Genomic DNA, 23,416 nt, shown 5'->3' with positions numbered 1-23,416 from the left:
TTATTATTTTTTTCATGGGTGATCGTATTTACCCAGTGGTCCTAGAATGTCATGGGAGGGCTCATTCTAAAGCAAATTAAAAGTTCTAGTGCCCTTTATAAGTGACCAAATTTTGGGACTAGGTGCCATTGGAAGGCACCTAGTCCCCCTCCCACGCACATTTTTCCCCAAAGTCACCAGATCAAAATTTTGAGATAGCCATTTTGTTCAACTTAGTCGATAACCCAATAACTATGTATTTGGGGGCAACATCATCCCCCACATTCCCCAGGGGAGGGGCTTCAAGTTACAAACTTTGACAATTGTTTATATACAGTAATGGTTATTATGAAGTGTACAGACGTTTTCAGGAGGACTTTTTCGCTTTGAGGTGGGGTCGGTCGGTGGATGTGGTTACGTGGGAGGATCTTTCCATGGAGGAATTTATCATGAGGGAAAAGAATTTTTTTTTTTTATTTATTATTATTATTTTTTTCATGGGTGATCGTATTTACCCAGTGGTCCTAGAATGTCATGGGAGGGCTCATTCTAAAGCAAATTAAAAGTTCTAGTGCCCTTTATAAGTGCCCTTTTAAAGATTTTCTAGTATTATTTAAAAAACAATGAGAATTTTTTTTTCAACTGGAGGTAATTAGCTGCATTAATTACAAATTAAAACGAACAGAAAATATTACGTATATAAGGGGGTTCGTCTGCTCCACAACACTTTGCTCTTTACGCAAAAGTATTTTAGTAAAATAATTAAAATAACTTAAAGAATTGGGACAAAATTCAAGCTTTAATGTAAATAGCGAGGTATTGACGAGAGGGCGAACCCCCCGTATATACGTATTAAAAACACAAACATAGAAGTTCATTACGTAAGTTAATTCATAAGTTACGTATATTTATTACGAACAAAAACGTTCGTGAAAAAACGAAAGATTCTAGTTGCATTTTTAAGTAACCAACAATTGGAGGGCAGCTAGGTCTCCTCTCCCAAACCTTTGTTTTATCAAAATCGTCCGATCAAAACTATGAGAAAGCTATTTAGCAAAAAAAAAAAAATAATGTGCAAATTTCGTTTTAATTTTTTATGTGCGGTGAGGCAAAATCAAAAAAAGTATTAATTCCAAAATATTCAAAAATTGAATTAAAAAACAAGTTTTTTAACTGCAAGTAAGGAGCGACATTAAAAATTAAGACGAACAGAAACTGTTCCTTATATGAAAGGGGTTGTCCCCTCCTCAACACCTCGCTCTTTACGCTAAAGTTTTTTATCGTTGTAAAAAGTACAGTTGTGACAAAGAGTCAAACTTTAGCGTATAGAACGGGGTGTTGAGGAGGGGACAACCCCTTTCATATGCAGAACAATTTCTGTTCGTTTTAAGTTTTGATGTTGCTCCTTACTTGCAGTTAAAAAAACCTGTTTTTTTATTTGCAGTTTGAGCTGCCCCAAAATCCACAAAAATTAGGAGTTTTGCGGGGTTAGGGCCTCAACCTCTTCCTTATACGCATGCCCGTGCTTATAGAGGTATTAGTTTATTAATTGATTAAATATGTTTATTTAATTATTAAATTCTGTATTTATGGAATATATTGAATATGAAACAGATTTTATGGAATATATATATATATATATATTTATATATATATATATATATATATATATATATATATATATATATATATATATATATATATATATATATATATCATGAAAAGAGAAATCACCAATGCAACAGCACAAACACATAAAAAAAAGACAGAAGGAGAATATATATATATATATATATATATATATATATATATATATATATATATATATATATATATATATATATATATATATATATATATATATATATATATATATATATATATATATATATATATATATATATATATATATATATATATATATATATATATATATATATATATATATATATATATATATATATATATATATATATATATATATATATATATATATATATATATATATAGCTGTTGGGGTGGCGCTTCGCGCCACCCCAACACTTAGTTGGTGGGGCGCTTTGCGCCCCCCAAAGCCCCCCCGCGCGCGTAAGTCGTTACGCGCCATATTAGTTACGCGCCATTGTAGTTGTGTCCCTGTGTCCCACCTGTGAATATAGATAGATTTATATATGTGTTTCAAACTACGTAAAAATTGCGAATATACAACATTCTTGGCTTTCCCATTGTCTGTGCATATACAAAGCCGTATGTACTAATAATGACGTCATATGCAAACGCTCTTTTTACAAACAAACAAACATGCATACACACAACTCGTTTTTATATAGATAGATAGATAGATAGATACAATACAAATTAACTGCGTAAAACTTGCGAATATACAACATTCTTCGCTGTCCAATTGTCGCTGCATATAAATAGATTGTCAGGTTTACCGACCCTCGAACATGCAACGTACAATTGTCCATGGGAAAAACAATCAATATTAAGATCTATACCACATTTTTCTAATGATTGACCTTGAGCTTTGTTAATGGTGATTGCAAATGCTAATCGAATTGGGAATTGCAATCTTTTAAATTGAAAAGGCAGATCCGTTGGAATCATGGGAATGCGAGGAATAAGAACAGCCTCACCCTCAAAAGGCCCTGTCAAGATTGTGGCCTCTATTAGGTTTTCCATTGTTTTTTTTTACGGCAAGTCGCGTGCCATTGCAAAGCTTTGGTGGGTTGATATTTCTTAAAAGTATTATTGGTACGCCTATTTTTAGTTGTAGCACGTGTGGTGGAAACCCTGAAAGATCTATGGAATTTAAAAATTCAGATGGATAATTAACCGCTTCATTTGGTTCCAAAACTGTGTCGACTGACTTGTAAAGGACTGCCTGGTCTCGAATCTTGGTCAAAACAATATTGTTGATTTCGTGGACGTCTATATTTTTGGGTGCGAGAATCGCTCTTTCACTTAGCCATTTATTATTTTTATAATTTTTTAGAATATTCGGAAATACTTTTTCAATCAATTCATTTTTGGACGTCACTAAATTACAGAAATCAGCAGGTAGTTGTATACGTTACAATGAATAGGTAGTTGTATTCGATTATTGAATAATCGATTTAATTTGTTTACAGATGCCCCTGTGGATGTGGAAGTACTTATCCCCGAGGTTGGTACTGTTGGAGGTTCTGCTCAGCTTGAGTGCACAGCAAATTCTAACCCATTGTCTGACTTTCAATTTTTACAAAAACTCGAATCTATTCCAGAAACAAATGTTATGAGAGGAGATGGAAAGGTTTTGCTGTTGGGAAACTTAAGCTACGCTGATCAGGTCTGGTTTTTCCTCCTTTTCCACCTCTAAGCTTGTTCACCCTTTCACTATTCCCTGTATAAATATTACCAAAGAACTTACTTTATCTTTATATTATGATAAAAAACAACGCTTTGACATTGCTTGTAGTAACGACCAATATAAAATCTTTGCTTTTTTTCCAAGGCCACTTCATTCACAAGAGGTGGTCGTAAAAACTTTGTAGGGAATTCTACGGGAAAAATGAAAACCCCGGTGCCCTTTTTAAGATTCAAAAGTGATTGGAGAGCAATAAACCTTTGTCCCTTACTCTTTATTGCTACTAGGTCCCTTGTAACCTTCAAAGACATCCGATCAAAATTTCAATATAGCAGTTTTGTTTAAAAGGGTTGAAAAAGCTAATAAATAAATCGAGAATCTGAAGAAGGGTGTTAAAGTACAATCAAAAGAACTTGTGTACATCCAGATTGTCAAAAGAGTGTATCTGTGATATTAAGATGTAAACTTTCATGGAATGTTAAATGGATGTTTAACTAAACCAAAAGACACTAGTTGCATTAGGTCGTTGCAAGGATATATAAAAAAAACAAGTTTTTTTAAATGAAAGTAAGGAGCGACATTAAAACTTAAAACGAACAGAAATCATTCCGTATATGAAAGGGGCTTTTCCTCCTCAACGCCCCGCTCTTGACGCTAAGGTTTGACTCTTCCTCTTAGCTCTACATTTTAAAACAGTAAAAAACTTTAGCGTAAAGAGTGGGGCGTTGAGGAGGAAAAGCCCCTTTCATATACGGAGTAATTTCTGTTCGTTTTAAGTTTTAATGTCGCTCCTTACTTTCATTTAAAAATACTTGTTTTTTTGTTTAATTTCTGGAGGTTTTTGAATTGATGCATTTTTTTATCTTGGGTCTCCGGGCATAAATATTTAAAACGAAATTTGCATATTAATTTTTTGGGCTAAATGGCTTGTTCATAGTTTTAATTGGAAGATTTTGAGAAAAAAGGAAGCGAGACAGGAGGCCTAGTTGCCCTCTAATTTTTTGATTACTTAAAAAGGCAACTATAACTTTTAATTTTTTACTAACGTTTTCATAAGTAAAAAATATACGTAACTTACGAAATAACTTACGTAGCGAACTTCTATATTCGTATGTTTTTATTGCATATATGAGGGGGCTCACCCCTCGTCGATACCTCGTTCTTTACACTAAAGCTTAAATTTTGTCCCAATTCCTTAAGAATGACCCCTGAATCACACAGGCCGTAGAATAAATTGTTGAAATTACTAAAAATACTTTAGCGTAAGGAGCGAGGTATTACGAGGAGGTAAACCCGTCATATACGTAATAATTTCTGTTCGTTTTAAGTTTTAATGCTGCTCCTCACTGTCAGTAGAAAATACTTTCCATATTTATTTGTTCATTGTTTTTTTAAATAATGCTAGAAAATCCTGCGCCCCCTCCATTGAAATTCTCTTCCCCCTTGAGAATTTCCTCCATGGAAATAACCCCCTACGTAACCCACCTCCCTCAACTCTCCCCCAAACCAAAAAAATCCCCCTGGAAACGTCTGTACACTTCCCAGTAACCATTACTATATGTGAACACAGGTCAAAGTTTGTGACTTGCAGCCCCTCCCACGGTGACTGCGGGGGACTAAGTCGTCCCCAAAGACATAGTTATTAGGTTTCTCGACTATGGTGAATAAAATGGCTATCTCATAATTTTGATCCTGTGACTTTGGGGAAAATGAGCGTGGGAGGGGGCCTAGGTGTCCTCCAATTTTTATGGTTACTTAAAAAGGGCACTAGAACTTTTAATTTCTGTTAGAATGAGCCCTTTCGCGACATTTTAGGACCACTGGGTCGATATGATCACCCCTGGGAAAAAAAAAACAAAAAAAAACAAAAAAACAAATAAACACGCATCCGTGATTTGTCTTCTGGCAAAAAATGCGAAATTCCACATTTTTGTAGATAGAGGCTTGAAACTGCTAGAATAAGGTTTTCTGATACGCTGAATCTGATGGTGTGATTTTCGTTAGGATCGTATGACTTTTAGGGGGTATTTCCCCCTATTTTCTAAAATGAGGCAAATTTTCTCAGGCTCGTAACTTTTGACGGGTAAGACTAATCTTGATGAAACTTATATAATTAAAATCAGCATTAAAATGCGATTCTTTTGATGTAACTATTGGCATCAAAATTCCATTTTTTAGGGTTTTGGTTACTATTGAGCCGGGTCGCTCCTTACTGCAGTTCGTTACCACGAACTGTTTGACTATGGAAAGGCAGTGTGGTCTTCGTCATTATTTGTGTTATATATGATAGAAACCCTAATTATCTTAATGAATTGATCAATTACAATTAAGCAGAAATGTCATCATTCATGCTAAATCCGTGAAGTCTCCTGTAATTGTTCTTTAAGACTGCCATTCCTTTAAGAATCATCTCTGTCGCATTTCTACTAAGACCACTCACATGATCGGAGTGATGATAAAATTTAAGCATATTTTCCTGGCTAATATCCAAAGGACACTTTATTTCTTTTGTGTGCATATACACCTAGACTACGTTCGTAGTTCATGCGGATTAGTTGGGGGTTCTTCAAAATAAAGTGGCGAGAGTGCTCATTGGTGATTATTAACGTTCTCCAGTGAGGCCCGAGTATGATGAACTTGAGATATTACCCCTTTTTGGTGTAAAGGAATTTTATAATGCTCTGTTTATGTTTAAGTACCGAAAAATCTTTTGCCTAAGTGTTTTAACGGTATTTTGTCACCGGTTTCAAGTATTGACGAGGATAATACAATGAGTTCAAATAACTTTAGAAATCCTAAGGTAGTTACTACTTGATCAAAGTTTTATATGTGTCTTGTTTTCTCTAGTACCTGGAATATTGTGCAGGGATCAAAGAATGGAATAGGGATGGAATAGGGATAGGGATGCAGGAATCAGGAATGGAATATTGTGCAGGAATAAAATCCGAGGGATTTCCAAAGGCTGCTTTAAGGTCATTATTTTAGGGTGTTCGAAAAGGTTGGTTTGAGAGTTGTGTGTTTTCTTCCCTTATTAAATTAAGAGAGGCTGTGGATTTTCTTTGTCAGATGGATTGAAAATGGGAGTTCTCAAATGGTTTGTTTGTCTTTCGCTGTTTTTTTGGTGGTTGATTGTCGTCATCTTGTACAAATTAACATAAACGTAAAATAAGTCTTATTCTTCTCTTTACTTATTTTTATCATTATTACTTCAGATCCCTCTCAGAGTTAAATAATATGAAGGTGACACATTAGTGAATCATTATCCTGCATTCCTTTTTTTAAATTTTCAAAAGAATGCTCAAAGTTTTAAACAATTACGTATAAGCTAATTCGCCCCAAGTGGTGGTGGGAAATAACTTTCTGTTTCGGTCATAAGATTATTACATTTTGTCAATATTATGGTCCATCTGTATGTCCCGTCTTAAAAATATTAAAAGGGATTGAACATTTTCTTTCATAATCAGATATGTTTGTTACATTGCGGCAAATCTGAATTACCTATATATAGATAGATAGATAGATAGATAGGTGTATTTCAAAAACCCATGGGCCATATACACACAAAAGTATAAATAAATAACAAACAAGCAAGAAAATTAACAACAGTACGAACACGCACAAAAAAAAAAAGAATTCAACGCAAAAAGTGCCTAATCTAACTACAAAAGAAATTAGTCATATAAAATTTTTCCTTCTTATTAAGGATTTATCTATATATACTCCCACTCGAAATATTGTGGTTGGGTTACTATTTTGTAGAATACTCGGAAGTATCAAATTAATCCCATACAAATAAATTTCCCGTAAATCCAAGAGCACCGGGCATTTCCGGAGAAAATGATCCAAGTCTTCATCATCATCTTTACAAAGGGGACAAACATACCGCCTATAAGGGCCAACTATCATTTTATTTTTGTCGAACATTTTTTGCCTGTTCTGGATTGAAAGACAATTCGCCCTAAGCTGGATCCAACGACGTAGAATCATAGCCGGTAAATTAAATTTAAAATAAACTTCCTCTCCAAAACTGGGTTTTGCCTGATTATAATGTCGTAGGGTACACTCCCTACTACTATGTCGTACTACCAATGTCGTAGTATATGTACACTCCCTACTACTAACCACTCACTGCAACACCAAGCCGCCTGAGGCCAACGCAGCTACGCAAGCTCCTGCTCAATTCCAATCTATTCACAGCGTCTCTCTTTACACCCTCTTAAAAAGTTCTAAAATGATCCTTCACAACATCCTCCCATCCCATTCGGGGATGACCTGAATTTTGTTTGGCCCTAGACTGTTATCCGACAAGGGCGATCTTTGGCAATCTGTCATCCTTCATCTGCAGAATGTGTCCCAGCTATTTCATTCTTTCTCTCATTATAACCCTAGAAAGCGGGATTGAAGAACATTTTTTCATAGAGCTTGGGGGGAAATGTTTCATTCACAGGTTGACCAGATGAAACCCCTTAACTTTTGGGTTTTGGTGATTCAAAATGTGTCTGATCTATTAAGCTATACTTAGGATGTGAAATGGTCTGATTGGCTTTTTGAAGTTTTTCGCTGTACTGTAAAACGAATGCTGTTTTACATACTGTCTTGTGGATTACGACCGACTATATGACGTTCTCGACATTAATGCTGTCCACACTGCTCTTGTAAATAACTATTGTTTCTAGTTTTGTGAGAGACAATAAATTGCTAACAATCGATGCATCCAAGAATATCATCTTATCGCTTATGCTATTATCTACTGGAAATGCTAATTTAAAAATCGTGTTTAGCTAAAAGCACATAGATGGTACCTTGCTTAAAGCTATTAGAATACTATGCATGACAGGCAGTGTTGTCGGAAATACTTTTAAAATTTAGTTAATTACAAACAAATACAACGTAGAGACAATAGGGAAAATTTTTTAAGACAATGGAATTATTTATGTAGATATTTCGGCCCTATGTCCAAGGGCCGTCTTCAGCACAATACAAGAATAAGAGAGAAACTATATATATATATATAAAAGAACTTACATCAAATTGTGAGAATTAAAACTGATTAGTTAAAAACACTTATTAAAACATTTTTTTTTAAAGAATATAGCCCTAGCATCCTTACTTCAGCGAAGTTCAACCAGGACTGGCGAAAAGAATGAAATGAAGAAATATAAACTCATTCAAACTAAAGAGAATAAAATGATTAGATGCAATTTCTGAAAGCTAATCTTGCTTGTTTAGCAGCCTGTCTCAAAGGCCTTTTCGTAGTTGGTTCAGTACTATTATAAATTGGTTTAGTAAAATATTTTGTTAGATCATTTTTAATTAAATTTGAGTATAAAGAATTTAGTGAGTATTCCCCCAAGTCCCTGTTCAAAGAAATATTGTTATTTATTTTGAGATTAATTTCAATTGATTCTCGAACCACCTGTTTTATTCCCAAATCATTACTAATGAGTGAAGAGTTTTCAAAAAGTATCATGTGGGACGGATTATTAAATATATGCCAACCTAGAGCAGAATCAAAGGAGTTGTTGGAACCATTTGAAATTAAGGCCTTGTCTATGTCATTTTTATGCTGTTGTAACCTTTTGTCTAGATTCTGATGGGTCCTGCCGACATAGTATTTTCCGCAATCACAGGGTATTTGATAGACCCCTCTTTGGCGAGTAACTGGGGTCTTATCTTTACCCGAATTTAAGAAATTGATGATTTTAAAATTATTAGTAAAAACTACGTACAGATTATTTTTTGTGCAAATATTTTTTAATTTTGTTGTAATCTTTGGGATATACGGAAGATAGACAATATTTGAGGGCTTATCAGTAGCCTCACATTGTGAAGTATCTTCTTCGATTTTACAAGAATGTCTTTTTATTCTACGGCTAATTATTTTATTTACAAAAGGAATGGGGTATCCATTACCAAAAAGAATATCTCTGATAAAATTTATTTCTGCATTTATATATGAATGGGAGCAAATATTTAGGGCACGATCAATGAGGGAAGTTACAACTGCTCTTTTAACTTGTGGGGGGTGATTTGAATTAAAGTGAAGATATCTATTGTTTTGTGTTGGCTTTCGATATATAGTAAAATCCAGTTCATCAGTATTACGAATAATTAATACATCTAAAAACGGTAGTTTATTTTCAATTTCAACTTCAAGGGTGAACTGCAAATTTCGGTCATAAGTGTTAAGATGATCTAAGAAGCCCCGAAGTTCAGCTTCCCCATAATTCCAAAGTGAAATTACGTCATCCATATAACGACCCCAATAGACATGTTTTAGAAAATAAGAATTCAATGCCCAATTCTCAAGATTCTCGACGTAAATATTTGCTAGTAGCCCGGATAAAGGTGCCCCCTTGGGTAACCCATTTTTTTGCTGATAAATAAAATAATTAGCCGTAGAATAAAAAGACATTCTTGTAAAATCGAAGAAGATACTTCACAATGTGAGGCTACTGATAAGCCCTCAAATATTGTCTATCTTCCGTATATCCCAAAGATTACAACAAAATTAAAAAATATTTGCACAAAAAATAATCTGTACGTAGTTTTTACTAATAATTTTAAAATCATCAATTTCTTAAATTCGGGTAAAGATAAGACCCCAGTTACTCGCCAAAGAGGGGTCTATCAAATACCCTGTGATTGCGGAAAATACTATGTCGGCAGGACCCATCAGAATCTAGACAAAAGGTTACAACAGCATAAAAATGACATAGACAAGGCCTTAATTTCAAATGGTTCCAACAACTCCTTTGATTCTGCTCTAGGTTGGCATATATTTAATAATCCGTCCCACATGATACTTTTTGAAAACTCTTCACTCATTAGTAATGATTTGGGAATAAAACAGGTGGTTCGAGAATCAATTGAAATTAATCTCAAAATAAATAACAATATTTCTTTGAACAGGGACTTGGGGGAATACTCACTAAATTCTTTATACTCAAATTTAATTAAAAATGATCTAACAAAATATTTTACTAAACCAATTTATAATAGTACTGAACCAACTACGAAAAGGCCTTTGAGACAGGCTGCTAAACAAGCAAGATTAGCTTTCAGAAATTGCATCTAATCATTTTATTCTCTTTAGTTTGAATGAGTTTATATTTCTTCATTTCATTCTTTTCGCCAGTCCTGGTTGAACTTCGCTGAAGTAAGGATGCTAGGGCTATATTCTTTAAAAAAAAATGTTTTAATAAGTGTTTTTAACTAATCAGTTTTAATTCTCACAATTTGATGTAAGTTCTTTTATATATATATATATATAGTTTCTCTCTTATTCTTGTATTGTGCTGAAGACGGCCCTTGGACATAGGGCCGAAATATCTACACAAATAATTTCCATTGTCTTAAAAAAATTTCCCTATTGTCTCTACGTTGTATTTGTTTGTTATGGAAAGGCAGTGTGGTCTTCGTCGCTATTTTAGTTAATTACAAATCTGAATTACTCATACCATAAAGTAATTAATTAGTAATTGGAAGGACATTGCCAAGGAAGTAATTTGTAAGTCTGCAAAACACCTTTTTTTCAAAGCGTACCGTCTAAGATAAAAGTTCGTAAGAAAAATTCATTGTCAAAGTTGGGAGTTTACTTTTAACAACAAAAGTTTCTCAAAATTTCAATCTCCAGGCTGACTCTGCTCTGCAGTGAAAACTGAACCCTGAACAGAAAAAAAAATGTTCCACTGGAGCAGACGATGGTATGGCAGTAGTGAGCTTTTGAAAAACTCGATCGAATAGTATTTATCGTCCATGACCTCAGTAACCGAACTTTCATGTTACAGCCAAAAAAGAATCTATGTTCGTCCAAGCCCTGTCACTGTCGAAAGTAAAAAAAAGAACTCATCAGAATTGACAAAGGTCACTTTACTGTGCTCGACACCACAATCAGCCAACTTATCATCAGCTCTGACTAGAAAAATATGTTTCATTCTGTCACAAATCACATCAATGATTCGGTCACGGATATCTCTCTGTATCCATCTTTTCTTGAAACCAGGGTGGCTTCCTCTAGCTAGTGGTAGCTCCTTAAAACTAGGTTCACTTAGCTGCATTGTAAAAGTGTTTGTAAACCAGTTCTCTAAATCATCCAAGGTCACTTCCACCAGATACTATTCGTGCTGAATAGAGCCTTTTGGTTTCCTGTTAATCATTTTCCTCCCACCCCGTTCGGGATGACCTTCTTTTCGTTTGGCCCTAGACGATCGACCGACAAGGACTACCTTTGGTAATTTGTCATCCTTCATCCCCAGAACATATCCTTGCCATATCAACATCACTGTCCTTGGTACTTTAGACTATTGAAAAAAGAAAGGGGGTAGGTCCAAGAATGTAGATTTAAACGACGCATTTTTACGAAAAGTCAGAGTCTTTTTTAAGGAATGGGTCGAAAATCCAAAAGATAGCATAGAGACGCTGATTAATGGAGGAACAAAGTCATGGAAGTGTGCAGGTAGCTACCAGCAGCAAAGACTAGTCAATAAAGTCATTTTTTACGGCACATTTTCCAAAAATTCCAAATCCAAAATTATTCCAAAAATCCAAATCCAAAATCCAAAAAATAGCATAGGGACGCTGACTAATGGAGCAACAAAGTCTTGGAAGTGTGCAGGTAGCTATGGGGCCTCTTTTCATTTTGGGTATTTAGACGCGGATCTAATCATGGTTTGTTTGTGTTTTTATTTTTGATTTTTTTTTTTTTATGTATAGGTCTGTGCTAGTCACTTGTTTCCTGTTTGTATATTTTGTAGTTTCATGTTTGTGCACCACTTTCAATTTATTCTATATCCAAATGTCAAATAATTTTTTCCTCAAGCCTATGCCTTTTTTTTGTTTTTGCAGTCTTCCCTTTTTTCGTTTTTTATTTATTCCGGAAAACAAATTCATCCCGTCTAGGATAGCGATTGTTGAGTTTTGTAACAATAACCATATATCTTGTACAATGAGTAATGTGGCATTAGGACATTTTTTTACTTATCATTAATTGCAAGAAGAAGACAAAATTGAACTTCGTGTCGACACAGGCTGTGATAGTAAATGATGATGTCTATTTTGAAATTATATAGCCTACAGCAAAAAAAAATCAAAAAACAAAGAAAAAATACTACCATAAATCTTAAAAAAGACAGATTTATGTCTCGATTTAATAATTTTTTATTGGTTCGATTCATTTAGAATGTTATCAAGCTTTTCACATTCACTACAGATACGTATCTAATATTACTAGAGAAATCAGTGAAGTTTTGTTTATCGGGAGGGGGTGAGGGGTTGGGGTTTGGGTGTGTTCTATCGTTGAATTTAAGCCTAAAGCTTTCGTGAAAAATTCATGACTCATTTAAAAACTTATTAAGTTTTTTGCATTCACTTACAGATACGTATCTAATATTACTCGGGAAATTAGTGAAGTCTCGTTTATCGCGACAAGGGGGGGGGGGGTCTAACATTGAATTCAAGTCTAAAACTTTCGCAAAAAATTTCTCATGAACGCTATGAAAGAGGGTGTCAAACGTTCTATGGTAATGCATTTTATATGATGAGGGTGAAAAAAAATTACATTGGAGACGAATTGCTCACAGTATTTGATGCAGTGCAGCCACGCTTAATACGACGACTTGCATTACTTTAAGCACCTTCGTTTAGGGGCACCAAATCAGAAAAACGTAGTGACAAGGCCAGGATTTTTTCAATTTATTTTTGCGAAGATACAATAGAACGAACACTTTTCAAAATCTAGGGGGCCAATGCCCTCTCCCCGTGTGAGGTATCCCTACCTTTATCTATAATAATTAAACACTATTATACTTTTTCAGGGATATTATTTTTGCGTCGCAACAAACTTAATAAATGGGAATAGACGATCTGCGAAGAGTCAAACCAAGTTTTTGAGGATTACAGGTAAATATGCATTCCTTGTGAGTTTTTCACTATAATTACTATAATTACTAACAATTACTTATATGCAGCAGAGTCTTTCTGACAGGTATAAAAAAGAAAATATCCATATCGTGCACACACTTACGAGGATTGGAAACTTACTAATTCTGAATGTCAATCGAAAAATACTTACATAATTTCTTAAACCATATGATCTTCATATCACTTGCAAGAAAAATCGCTAATTTGATTAATCAACCGTATTTTCTTCATAATTGTAAAAGGCATTTCGGAACCGAAATGCTATTGACCCAAGTCAATGCGACCTTCACTTCGCTAAAACAAACGTAACGAACGGGAATTTACACAACGTATAGGGTCAATTCATTCACTTACTGCTTCGTTTGTTTGAGTGAATGATTTTTTTTCTTTTATTTCTCAGTTGTTCTATAGTATCCATCGATGGCGGTACATATTTGTTTGGATTTTGTGCAAATCGCGGATATTGGCGAATAGCTAACATTATTGTTGTTGGGTATTTTATAATTTTTTTAATTTTGGATTAAAATGGAATAGCTGTGGGCATCAAGTCACGGCTTATTGTAGAAAAAGCCAAGACAGACAGATACCTGGCATTAATTCCCTCTTTTATTAGGATTATATAAATAGGAGGTTAGTTTATTTGTTAATAGATATGTCTAATCTATTATCTGTCCATGCATCATTGCTAGGGCAGTAGAACCCCAAATTTTGAAAAAAGTCTATTTTGACCCTTCTCCTCCTATATTTCGTACATTGGTACCCCTGATAAATTATCTTCATACAATGTTGAATAACAAAAATATGGTCGAAATGAGTAATTGCTCGAGGCCGGAAACGCACAAAGATTCGTAAAGTCGGTCCAAGCTGGAAAATTTGCAATTGACGGCTAATTAATTATTTAATCAAGATCAAGTATCTTTAGAACTGCTTGTTAATCAACTTAGAATTTCGTGATAGAATAACAGATTCGCACCAGTGGGCAAATGCGATTAATTTCAAATTAGCATGATTTCAAGTTACTTCCCGAAATGCTTAAATTGCAATGAAGGAGGTTAAAATTGTCAGTTTAGTTTTGTGAGAATTTTCTAGCACAATTCCAATAAAGAGCTTATATGAAATAGTTTTAAACGTTGTCGGTTATCTTTGCTCCACGAATTTAGTGTCTCGCATATCAAATGGATATCGGTTTAAGGAATATTATGTATCATCCATTTAAAAAAAAAATATAAGTTAAACTACCAAGGATGGTGAAAACAAAATCTGACTTTTAAATTGATTACATGGAAGCTTACACAATCAAATGTATCTTAAGAAATATTTATGTATATTATATTTATATATGTATACATTTATAAATATATATATATATATATATATATATATATATATATATATATATATATATATATATATATATATATATATATATATACATATATATATACATATATATACATATATATATATATATAAATATATATATATATATATATATATATATATATATATATATATATATACATATATATACATATATATATATATATATATATATATATATATATATATATATATATATATATATATATATAAATATAAATATATATATATATATATATATATATATATATATATAATTATAAAGATATCATAAGTATAAATATATCAAAGCCCACCCTTAAGCAATTATTTAAGAGCGACTCCTGAAACACAAGGGCCATTTAATTAGGATAAGAAGCTTTATTAAAAGGGCTAGAAACTTTGCGTGAAGAGCAAGGTAGTGAGTTGGGTTGGCAACCCCTTCATATACGGAACAATTTTTGTTCTTTTTAGTTTTAATGCTGCTCCTTAATTTAATTTGAAAAACTTTTTTTTTTAACATCGTCTCATACAGTGTAGAATTATATGAGTAGTCTAAAGTGGCGTAATTTGATCAAAATCCTGGAGGGGTGAAGGGGGTGAAAGTGAAAATGACAGTGAAAACTGAAAAATGAGTCATATATTACCACGAAGGCAAAGATATACTAAAGAAAACTGACCTTTTTCTCTAGATACTTGAATTATGCAAGCTCGCCTTAGTTTTGAGAAGATTTTTTGCAGGAATAATTTCAGCTGGGGGGACGGAGGTCTGGGAGGGGGTGGCAACATTGGCTTTGGAAAGGCCAGTATGGCAAATTACGCCCCTTGTAGTCTGAGAAACCATGTATGCTTAGCCAAACTTGTGTGCTCTAGAAAGTTGTGACGTTTCCAAATTAAAAGCACCATTGCTATCGAAATAGTATCGAAATTTCTATAAATGTTTTCAAAACTGTGGAATCTTTAGGGCATTGCTGCATTTACATCAGTGTTTTGATATTGAACCGTGAAAATACATAAGCAAAAATAATTGGTTAAATTATTAACTAGCACAAAATTAATTAATTAGTGGTAACGCTTTTCGTCCTTACAGATCCAATCACTCAAAATTCCATCTTTTGAAACCAAAAACAACTACAAATTCTTAAACTGTTTGTCATAATGGTTTATTTTTTCTGATTTTTAAACCGAACTGTAACGCAAGACTTTTCTTTTATGTCTGCTTAAATTTAACCATAAATTTTCGTCCAAAATATATCCATAATGGAAAAGTTCAAGTTGTATCAGAAAAGTAAACATGACGTAGATGCTGAAAACTACTTTCTTTCCAATCTTCGTCTCTGGAATAGGGACGTAAGCTACAAGAAAACGCCGATTACAAAATATAACCAACGGTATTTATCCATAAGAATCTAAGAGGAAGGGAAATGTATCAGATTTATCAAAATCTAGAAGGGGCCGATTTTTTTTTCATTAACAATACCAAATTAAAGTATTTTTTGTTGGAAATACCCACCAAAAAAGTTGGTTTTCAAAATCTATCGGAAGGGTGGAGGAATCAAGGTGGCATATGCCCACTCAATTCTCAGCCCTAATACAGTTTTTGTTCGCTTAGCTCTTTTTTTTTTAGCTTTTTGGTTCACGCTTTTATATTTTCAGTTCTATTTTTATTGGTGCTAGTCAAGATATCTCTATTAGTTTTTTTCAAGACTTTCTGTCCCTGTAAACATCACAGAGCGGAGATTTCTCACACAATTTTCTCTTTTTAAAAAATTTGTTGACTGTTTAGCAATATTTTTTTTGCTTTCGCGTTATAATCATTTTTCAATGGGCTTTTGAGACAGAAGGCCGTACATAAGGAGGGGCGTGCGTCATTTAGATGCCCTTAATTTCCAGGTTCTAAAATTGTCGTTCTAATCTCATTTTACGGTAGTATTGTCTCTTCTCCTACGGAATTTACTCCTCCTAAATTATGCCTCAAGCATTCACCTGTCTTGCTCTGTAGGTTACTCATATAATTTAAACATTACGTTTGCTAATCATTAAATTTATTGACTGCTAAATGCCATATGGTTTTGTTTTGCTTCATTAATGGTGTGACAACAACAATTGGAGTTCCAACGATCTCTTAGAAATCCACCTTCCGTCGAAAATTCACCTCATAGTTGTTCTAAGATATTTCCAGACTAAAATAAACATCTCAGTGATGCTAAACATGCTTCATTGACGAGGGACATTGTTTGTTTGGTTTTCCGAAACCTTACTGTAGTCTTTCCGCCTTTTTCTCCAAGATTTAGAAGATTCTTTCTTCTCCAGAGATTTGAAAAATGCATTAATCTTACGTTTGTTTGATAAGTGTCAATAAGCAGCATAATACGGATTATGTTACTGATTGCATTAGCATAACAAACTTTATAGTTCTGAATATTACAAAAAAAAACTGTGAATTAAAGAAGACACATTCGCATTTAAATCATGATTACTTGCGAAGAGGACCCCCCCATTATTTTTTATGGCCCTCTCATTCCTTGTTTTATTTCTATTTTTCACTCTTTTTTTTAATAAATTCAATTAAAATAAAGGTCAATTATTGGCAGCTTTGTCACATTCCGTTTGTTTCATTGGTCAATATTCAAACGTAAGAAGACAATTCGATAGCTGAGATTCAGTTTTATCCGTTTACCGAATTACATTTTTTAAATTAAAGTTGTACTTTTATGAAACTGAAAATACGCTGGATAGGTTTGGGAAAGATAAGTAAATGGAAAATTTTCTTATTTCTTCCGTAAGTTCAGATCTCAGAGAAAATTCAAAGCATTATTATCAAGCATTACCCTTGGTACGTCATCGTAACGGGCAACGGTGAGACCCTTTCTAGGTGACAGTGAGTTACCTTTTCAGCGTTACCTAGAAAGGGTATCGGGTCAAAACTTGGCAAATTTTGTTGCTGAGCGTTTGGAAAATTTCCCTGTTTCCCGAATTTTGACTCGATTTGTCCCATATTAGTGAGGCAAATCTGGTCAAAACCTCCCAAATTGTCATAACAATGATTTACGGTATTACACTACACTAATTTATCAGACATATAGAAATTTTGCTTAAGTTTTTGATGAAATAACATGACTTTCAATATCCAGGACTGTTGGATTTCTAAAAGTTTACCCTCGAAGCTAGGACATTTTACTTGGATGAAAAAAAAAAATATTCTACGGGAAGTAAGCAGCAAAATCAAAATTTGGTGAAAAATTTCACTGTTTTTCCTGAATTTTGACCCGATTTGCTCCTTCATAGTGAGGTAATTCGGGTCAAAGCCTCCCAAATTTTCATAATAATGATTTTCGGTATTACATTGCAAGAATTTATCTGACATATAGGGATTTGGCTTAGGTTTCTGATTAAATAAAAAAAAAGTTTTTTGACATTAAAACTTAAAACGAACAGAAATTACTTCGTATATGAAAGGAGCTTTTCCTCCTCAATGCCCCGCTCTTTACGCTAAATTTTGACTCTTTCTCTTAACTCTACTTTTTAAAACAGTAAGAAGCTTTAGCGTAAAGAGCGGGGCGTTGAGGAGGAAAAGCCCCTTTCATATACGAAGTAATTTCCGTTTGTTTTAAGTTTTAATGTCGCTCCTTACTTTCAGTTAAAAAAACTTGTTTTTTTTATTCAGTTTCTGAACGTTTTTGAATCAATCCATGTTTTGATTTTGGCTCGCCGCAGATGAATAATTAAAACAAAATTTGCAAATTTATTTTTTTTGGCTAGATGGCTTTCTCATAGTTTTGATCGAATGATTTTGAGAAAAAAAGAGCGGGGGAGGAGGCCTAGTTGCCATCCGATTACTTGGCCACTAGAACTTTTAATTTTTTACGAATGCATTTATTAGTAAAAGATATACGTAACTTACAAATTAGCTGACGTAACGAACTTTTGTATTCTCATGTTTTTATTACGGATATGAGGGGGGTTCACCCCCACCCCCCGTCAGTATCTCGATATTTACACTAAAGCTTAAATTTTGTCCCAATTCCTTAAGAAGGACCCCTGAATCACAAAAGCCGTAGAATAAATAGTCGAAATTACTAAAAATTCTTTAGCGTAAAGAGCGAGGTATTAGGAGGAGGTGAGCCTCTCATATGCGTAATAAAATCTATTCGTTTTAAGTTTTAATGCTGCTCCTTACTTCCAGTTGAAAAAACTTTTTCATATTTATTTTTTCATTGTTTTTTTTTTGATAATGCTAGAAAATCCTGCGCTCCCTTCATGGAAATTTTCTTCCCCAATGACAAATTCCTCGATGGAATGTTCCCACAACATATCCCCCTCTTCTCAACCCCTAAAATCCCCCTGAAAACGTCTGTACATTTCCCCATAACCATTACTATATGTAATCACTGGTCAAAGTTTGTAACTTGTAGCCCCTCCCACGGGGACTGTGGGGGAGTAAGTTGTCCCCCAAAGACATAGTTATAAGGTTTTTCGACTACGTTGAATAAAATGGCTATCTCAGAATTTTGATCCGGTGACTTTGGGAAAATAATTAGCGTGGGAGGGGGCTTAGGTGCCCTCCAATGTTTTCGGTCACTTAAAAAGGGCACTAGAACTTTTCATTTCCATTAGAATGAGACCTCTCGCAACATTCTAGGACCACTGGGTCGATACGATCACCCCTGGGGGAAAAAACAAACAAAAAAAAATAAACACGCATCCGTGATCTGCCTTCTGGCAAAAAATACAAAATTCCACATTTCTGTATATAGGAGCTTGAAACCTCTACAATAGGGTTCTCTCATATGCTGAATCTGATTATGTGATTTTCATTAAGATTCTATGACTTTTAGGGGGTGTTTCCCCCTATTTTCTGAAATAAGGCAAATTTTCTCAGGCTCGTAACTTTTGATGGGTAAGACTAAACATGACGAAACTTATATATTTAAAATCAGCATTAAAATACAATTCTTTTGATGTAGCTATTGGTATCAAAATTCCATTTTTTATAGTTTTGGTTACTATTGAGCCAGGTCGCTCCTTACTACAGTTCGTTACCATGAGCTGTTTGATGAGACAGTATGACTTGCTATCAATATTCAGAACTATTTGATTTCTAAAAAGTTGACCCTCGAAGCTAGGACATTTTACTCAGATGAACATAAAAATATTCTACTGGAAGTAAGCAGCAAAGTCAAAATTTGCTGGAAAATTTCACCGTTTTTCTCAAATTTTCTTCCGATTTTCCCCTTTATAGGGGGGCAAACCGGGTCAAAATCTCCCAAATTTTCATAATAATGATTTACGGTATTACTTTACAGGAATTCATCAGACATGTAGAAATTTTTCTTAGGTTTCTGATGAGAAAGTATGAATTTCTATCAATATTCAGAACTTTTGATTTCTAAAAAGTTTACCCTCGAAGGTAGGACATTTTACTTAGATAAAAAAAACTCTACTGGAAGTAAGCATCAAAATCAAAATGTGCTCCTTACACTTATTAATAGTATTTTGAATAAAATTTCATATAAAAGACTTTTTATAAAATTAACCCGATTCGCCCGTTCATAGTGGGGTAAATTGGGTCAATACCTCCCAAATTTTCATAATAGTGATTTACGGTATTACTTTACAAGAATTTATCAGACATATAGAAATTTTGCTTAGGTTTCTGATGCAAAAATATGAATTTCTATCAATATTCAAAACTATTTGATTTCTAAAAAGTTTACCCTCGAAGCTAGGACATTTTACTTAAATGATAAAAAAAATATTCTACTGGATGAAAGCAGCAAAATCCTAAGTTAATGCTTACTTTTATTAATAAAGGTTTGAGTAAAAGTTCGTATAAAGAACTTTTCATAAAATTAATTATATCTGTATCCTCATCACTGTATTTTAATTCAAACGAAGAAAAATTAAGTGGATGTATTTTAATTCCAGGTCCACCGCAGTTTTCGTATGGACATTCCACCCGTTTCGTATTTACTCGTAGCACCAATGCTATCATAGCAGTTGAATTTTGCTCCGATCCTTCTCCAAACAAATTCTTATGGAAATCAGAGGGAATTCTTCTGGAACCCGGTGAAGTATTTTTCGATGGAAAATTTATAGCTGAACCGTTACGACAGGTGAGAGAAAAAAAAGACATATTTTGAAAACGCTAATGTTAATTGAAAGTAGAATACAACGTATTTCTGCTGAAATTTTATGCAAAATTAAATGTTCAATACTAGAAAGAAAGAGAGGGGTAGAGAGAGTATGAGGGAGAGAAGGGGCGAGAGAGAAAAAGAAAAGTGTGGAAGACAGTGAAAGAACGAGATAGAGGAGGTGAGAGACAATTCAAACACATGTGAAAAATAACAATTGACGCAAACATGAAGAGTAAAGTGACAATTTTTTAGCTTTTCCATACTTACCTTACATGATTGTTTTTTTTATGTTTCTCGTGTCACAAATAATTCTTTTTCTTTTTTGTTGATACATTAAGATAATTGAACAAGTTAGAAAAATAATGCTAAAAATTTTACGAAAATTACTGCTTTCCTCATACAGTACGATTTTTTTACTTTTTAGTGTGTTCATTTGATTGGCTAACATTGTACGGTTGTCAAAAAATTTTTGTACTAAACAGGATAATAAATTTTAATTTTGGCTGCCGAATCAATTTTTAAGCCTATCTTATGTTCGACATTTTACAGTTCTCATGGGCCTCCGCAGAAGGAACAGGGCATGCTGTTCATTATTCCCCTGCACTTGTAAGACATAAAATGTGTAATTTTACTGTCCATGAAATGACACTCATCTTAGAAAAAATAGACTAACCCTGCCTCTCTAAGAAATTTTAAAGCTTGGCCCCCTTCCCATTTGAAAAATTTATATGAACCCCCTTGAAAGCTTTGTGAACCTCCTGATATATGCTTTCATTAAAGGAAAATCCAAGAATTATGTGTCATAGTAATACTACGTGCTATAATAATACTACAAAATTCTGTGTCATAATAATTTACTAGCATTAGCTTAGAGATTTTCTGGTTGAAGCATCTTAGGAGTGATTATCTCCGATGCAATTCAGTAAACACGAGAATTAACTTCCCTTTCCAGTAACATGGAAGTTATATCCAGTTATCTCCAGGTAATACAAGTATCCTAGGGCTGCTTAATCACATTGGCTGGTGTACTTTATTCCAAGTAGAGAATACCCTGACTATTGAGAGATAGGTTCATATTCAGGGTCAATGATTTATCCATGTTGCTATGTATGCTTATTTAGGCCATGTTGCTGTATAGACTATGTGTTTATAGTGTTATATGTACATATCACTATTTTTCAGTTTTGATATCTCATTAAAAGAATTCCAAAACCTCAACCATCGGTAGTTGTTTTAGGATCTGACCACAGAAAAAAAGAGATTTCGCTTTTAAACATTTTATGACTCAAAATCTTTTCTATTCTTATTGGTTTAATATTTTCAATGTAAAAACCAACAAGGTTTTAAAAGGCTGAGTTATCTATCTCTCCAGAAATTTCATGTTCTTGCCAGTCTAGATTTGTTGTGAAGTATTAGTTAGACTACTTTTAAAATATTGACACTCTCTCCAAAAATTATTAATAATGTGATGGGCTTCCAAAAATATGTCACAAAATTAAAAACAGAAGAAAAAAGAAAAACAGAGAGTTTACATGTAAGAAAAATATTTGACTTAAATCTTCTCTATTTTTATTGGCTTAATATTTGTTATCTAAGAACCAACAAGGCTTTAAGAAGGCGGAGTTACTTGTCTGTCCAGAAACTATATGTCCTTGTCGATCTAGATTTGTCGCTCAGTTGACGTGAAGTATTAGTTAGCCTAGTGCTAAAAAGATTAATTTTATTAAAAATTGCTAATAATATGATTGGCTTCCAAAGATATGTCGCAAAAATAAACCAATAGAATTAAATCACACTTTGAACATGAAAGTATAGGACAGTGATTCCTCTTTTCTCATCAATCCTACTATGTTAACATTTTGTTTTGCCCAAGGAAAACCACTTCACATATTTGAAAAGTCTTATCAATCAGTTCCTCACTCAAACTGTAAATAAGCAATGACCCATCCAAATACTACATATATAATAATAATAATAATAATAATAACAATAATAATGATAATAATAATAATAATAATAATAATAATAATAATAATAATAATAATAATAACAATAATAATGATAATAATAATAACTCATATAAAAAAAAAACTTTACATACCAATGTATATTAAAAAACTTTATTTCAAGTGGTGATATGAATATGAAAAATCAGTAATTATAAAGCATCTGGCTATATAAAATCTGTATAAGCATTACAACATTATGTTTCGTCAAAGAACATATTTATATTTGAGAAGTAATATATTTTGTATTAACAAGCTGGTTTTGCCTCCTATATGCCAAAGGGTTGTTTATTTCTATTCCATAAAAAATAGTTATGCAGTCGTATTTATTTATTCGAGATAATCTAAACTCTTGGCAAGTGAGTTAATAACGACAATATTGTCTTCCCATAATATAATTAACAAGAGGTAAAACAACGAAGAATTATTTAAGACAGTGAAATTGCGAATATTTTGGCTTCATATCTAAGAGCAAATAGATAATCATCAGCATCATCATCAATCATCATCAGCAAAGCAAATAGATAAATATAGACTCAGACTTCAATAAAATATTTGACAATTAATAGTCTGATTTTATATTTATCTATTTGCTTTGCTGATGGTGGCTCATAGACGTCGAACTGAAATATTTATAATTTAATTGTCTCAAAATAATTCCTCGC

At 33.3% G+C, this 23,416-nt stretch overlaps 1 protein-coding gene across 4 annotated transcripts in view; it reads left to right on the top strand.

The window, feature by feature from the left end:
* LOC136027626 (hemicentin-2-like) overlaps window positions 1-23,416 on the top strand; it is a 152,528-nt gene that overhangs the window by 87,007 nt on the left and 42,105 nt on the right. For all 4 annotated transcript variants that reach the window (XM_065705043.1, XM_065705044.1, XM_065705046.1 and 1 more), the window contains 3 exons: window positions 3,114-3,310; window positions 13,144-13,228; window positions 20,537-20,724. In XM_065705043.1, coding sequence (XP_065561115.1) covers window positions 3,114-3,310; window positions 13,144-13,228; window positions 20,537-20,724 — 470 coding nt within the window. The remainder of the gene's footprint in view (window positions 1-3,113; window positions 3,311-13,143; window positions 13,229-20,536; window positions 20,725-23,416) is intronic.

Source organism: Artemia franciscana, chromosome 5 (genome assembly GCF_032884065.1).
Source record: "Artemia franciscana chromosome 5, ASM3288406v1, whole genome shotgun sequence".
Lineage (NCBI taxonomy): Eukaryota > Metazoa > Arthropoda > Branchiopoda > Anostraca > Artemiidae > Artemia > Artemia franciscana.
The sequence above is the reverse complement of the archived record's forward strand: the minus strand, read 5'-3'. Positions and strand labels throughout refer to the sequence as shown.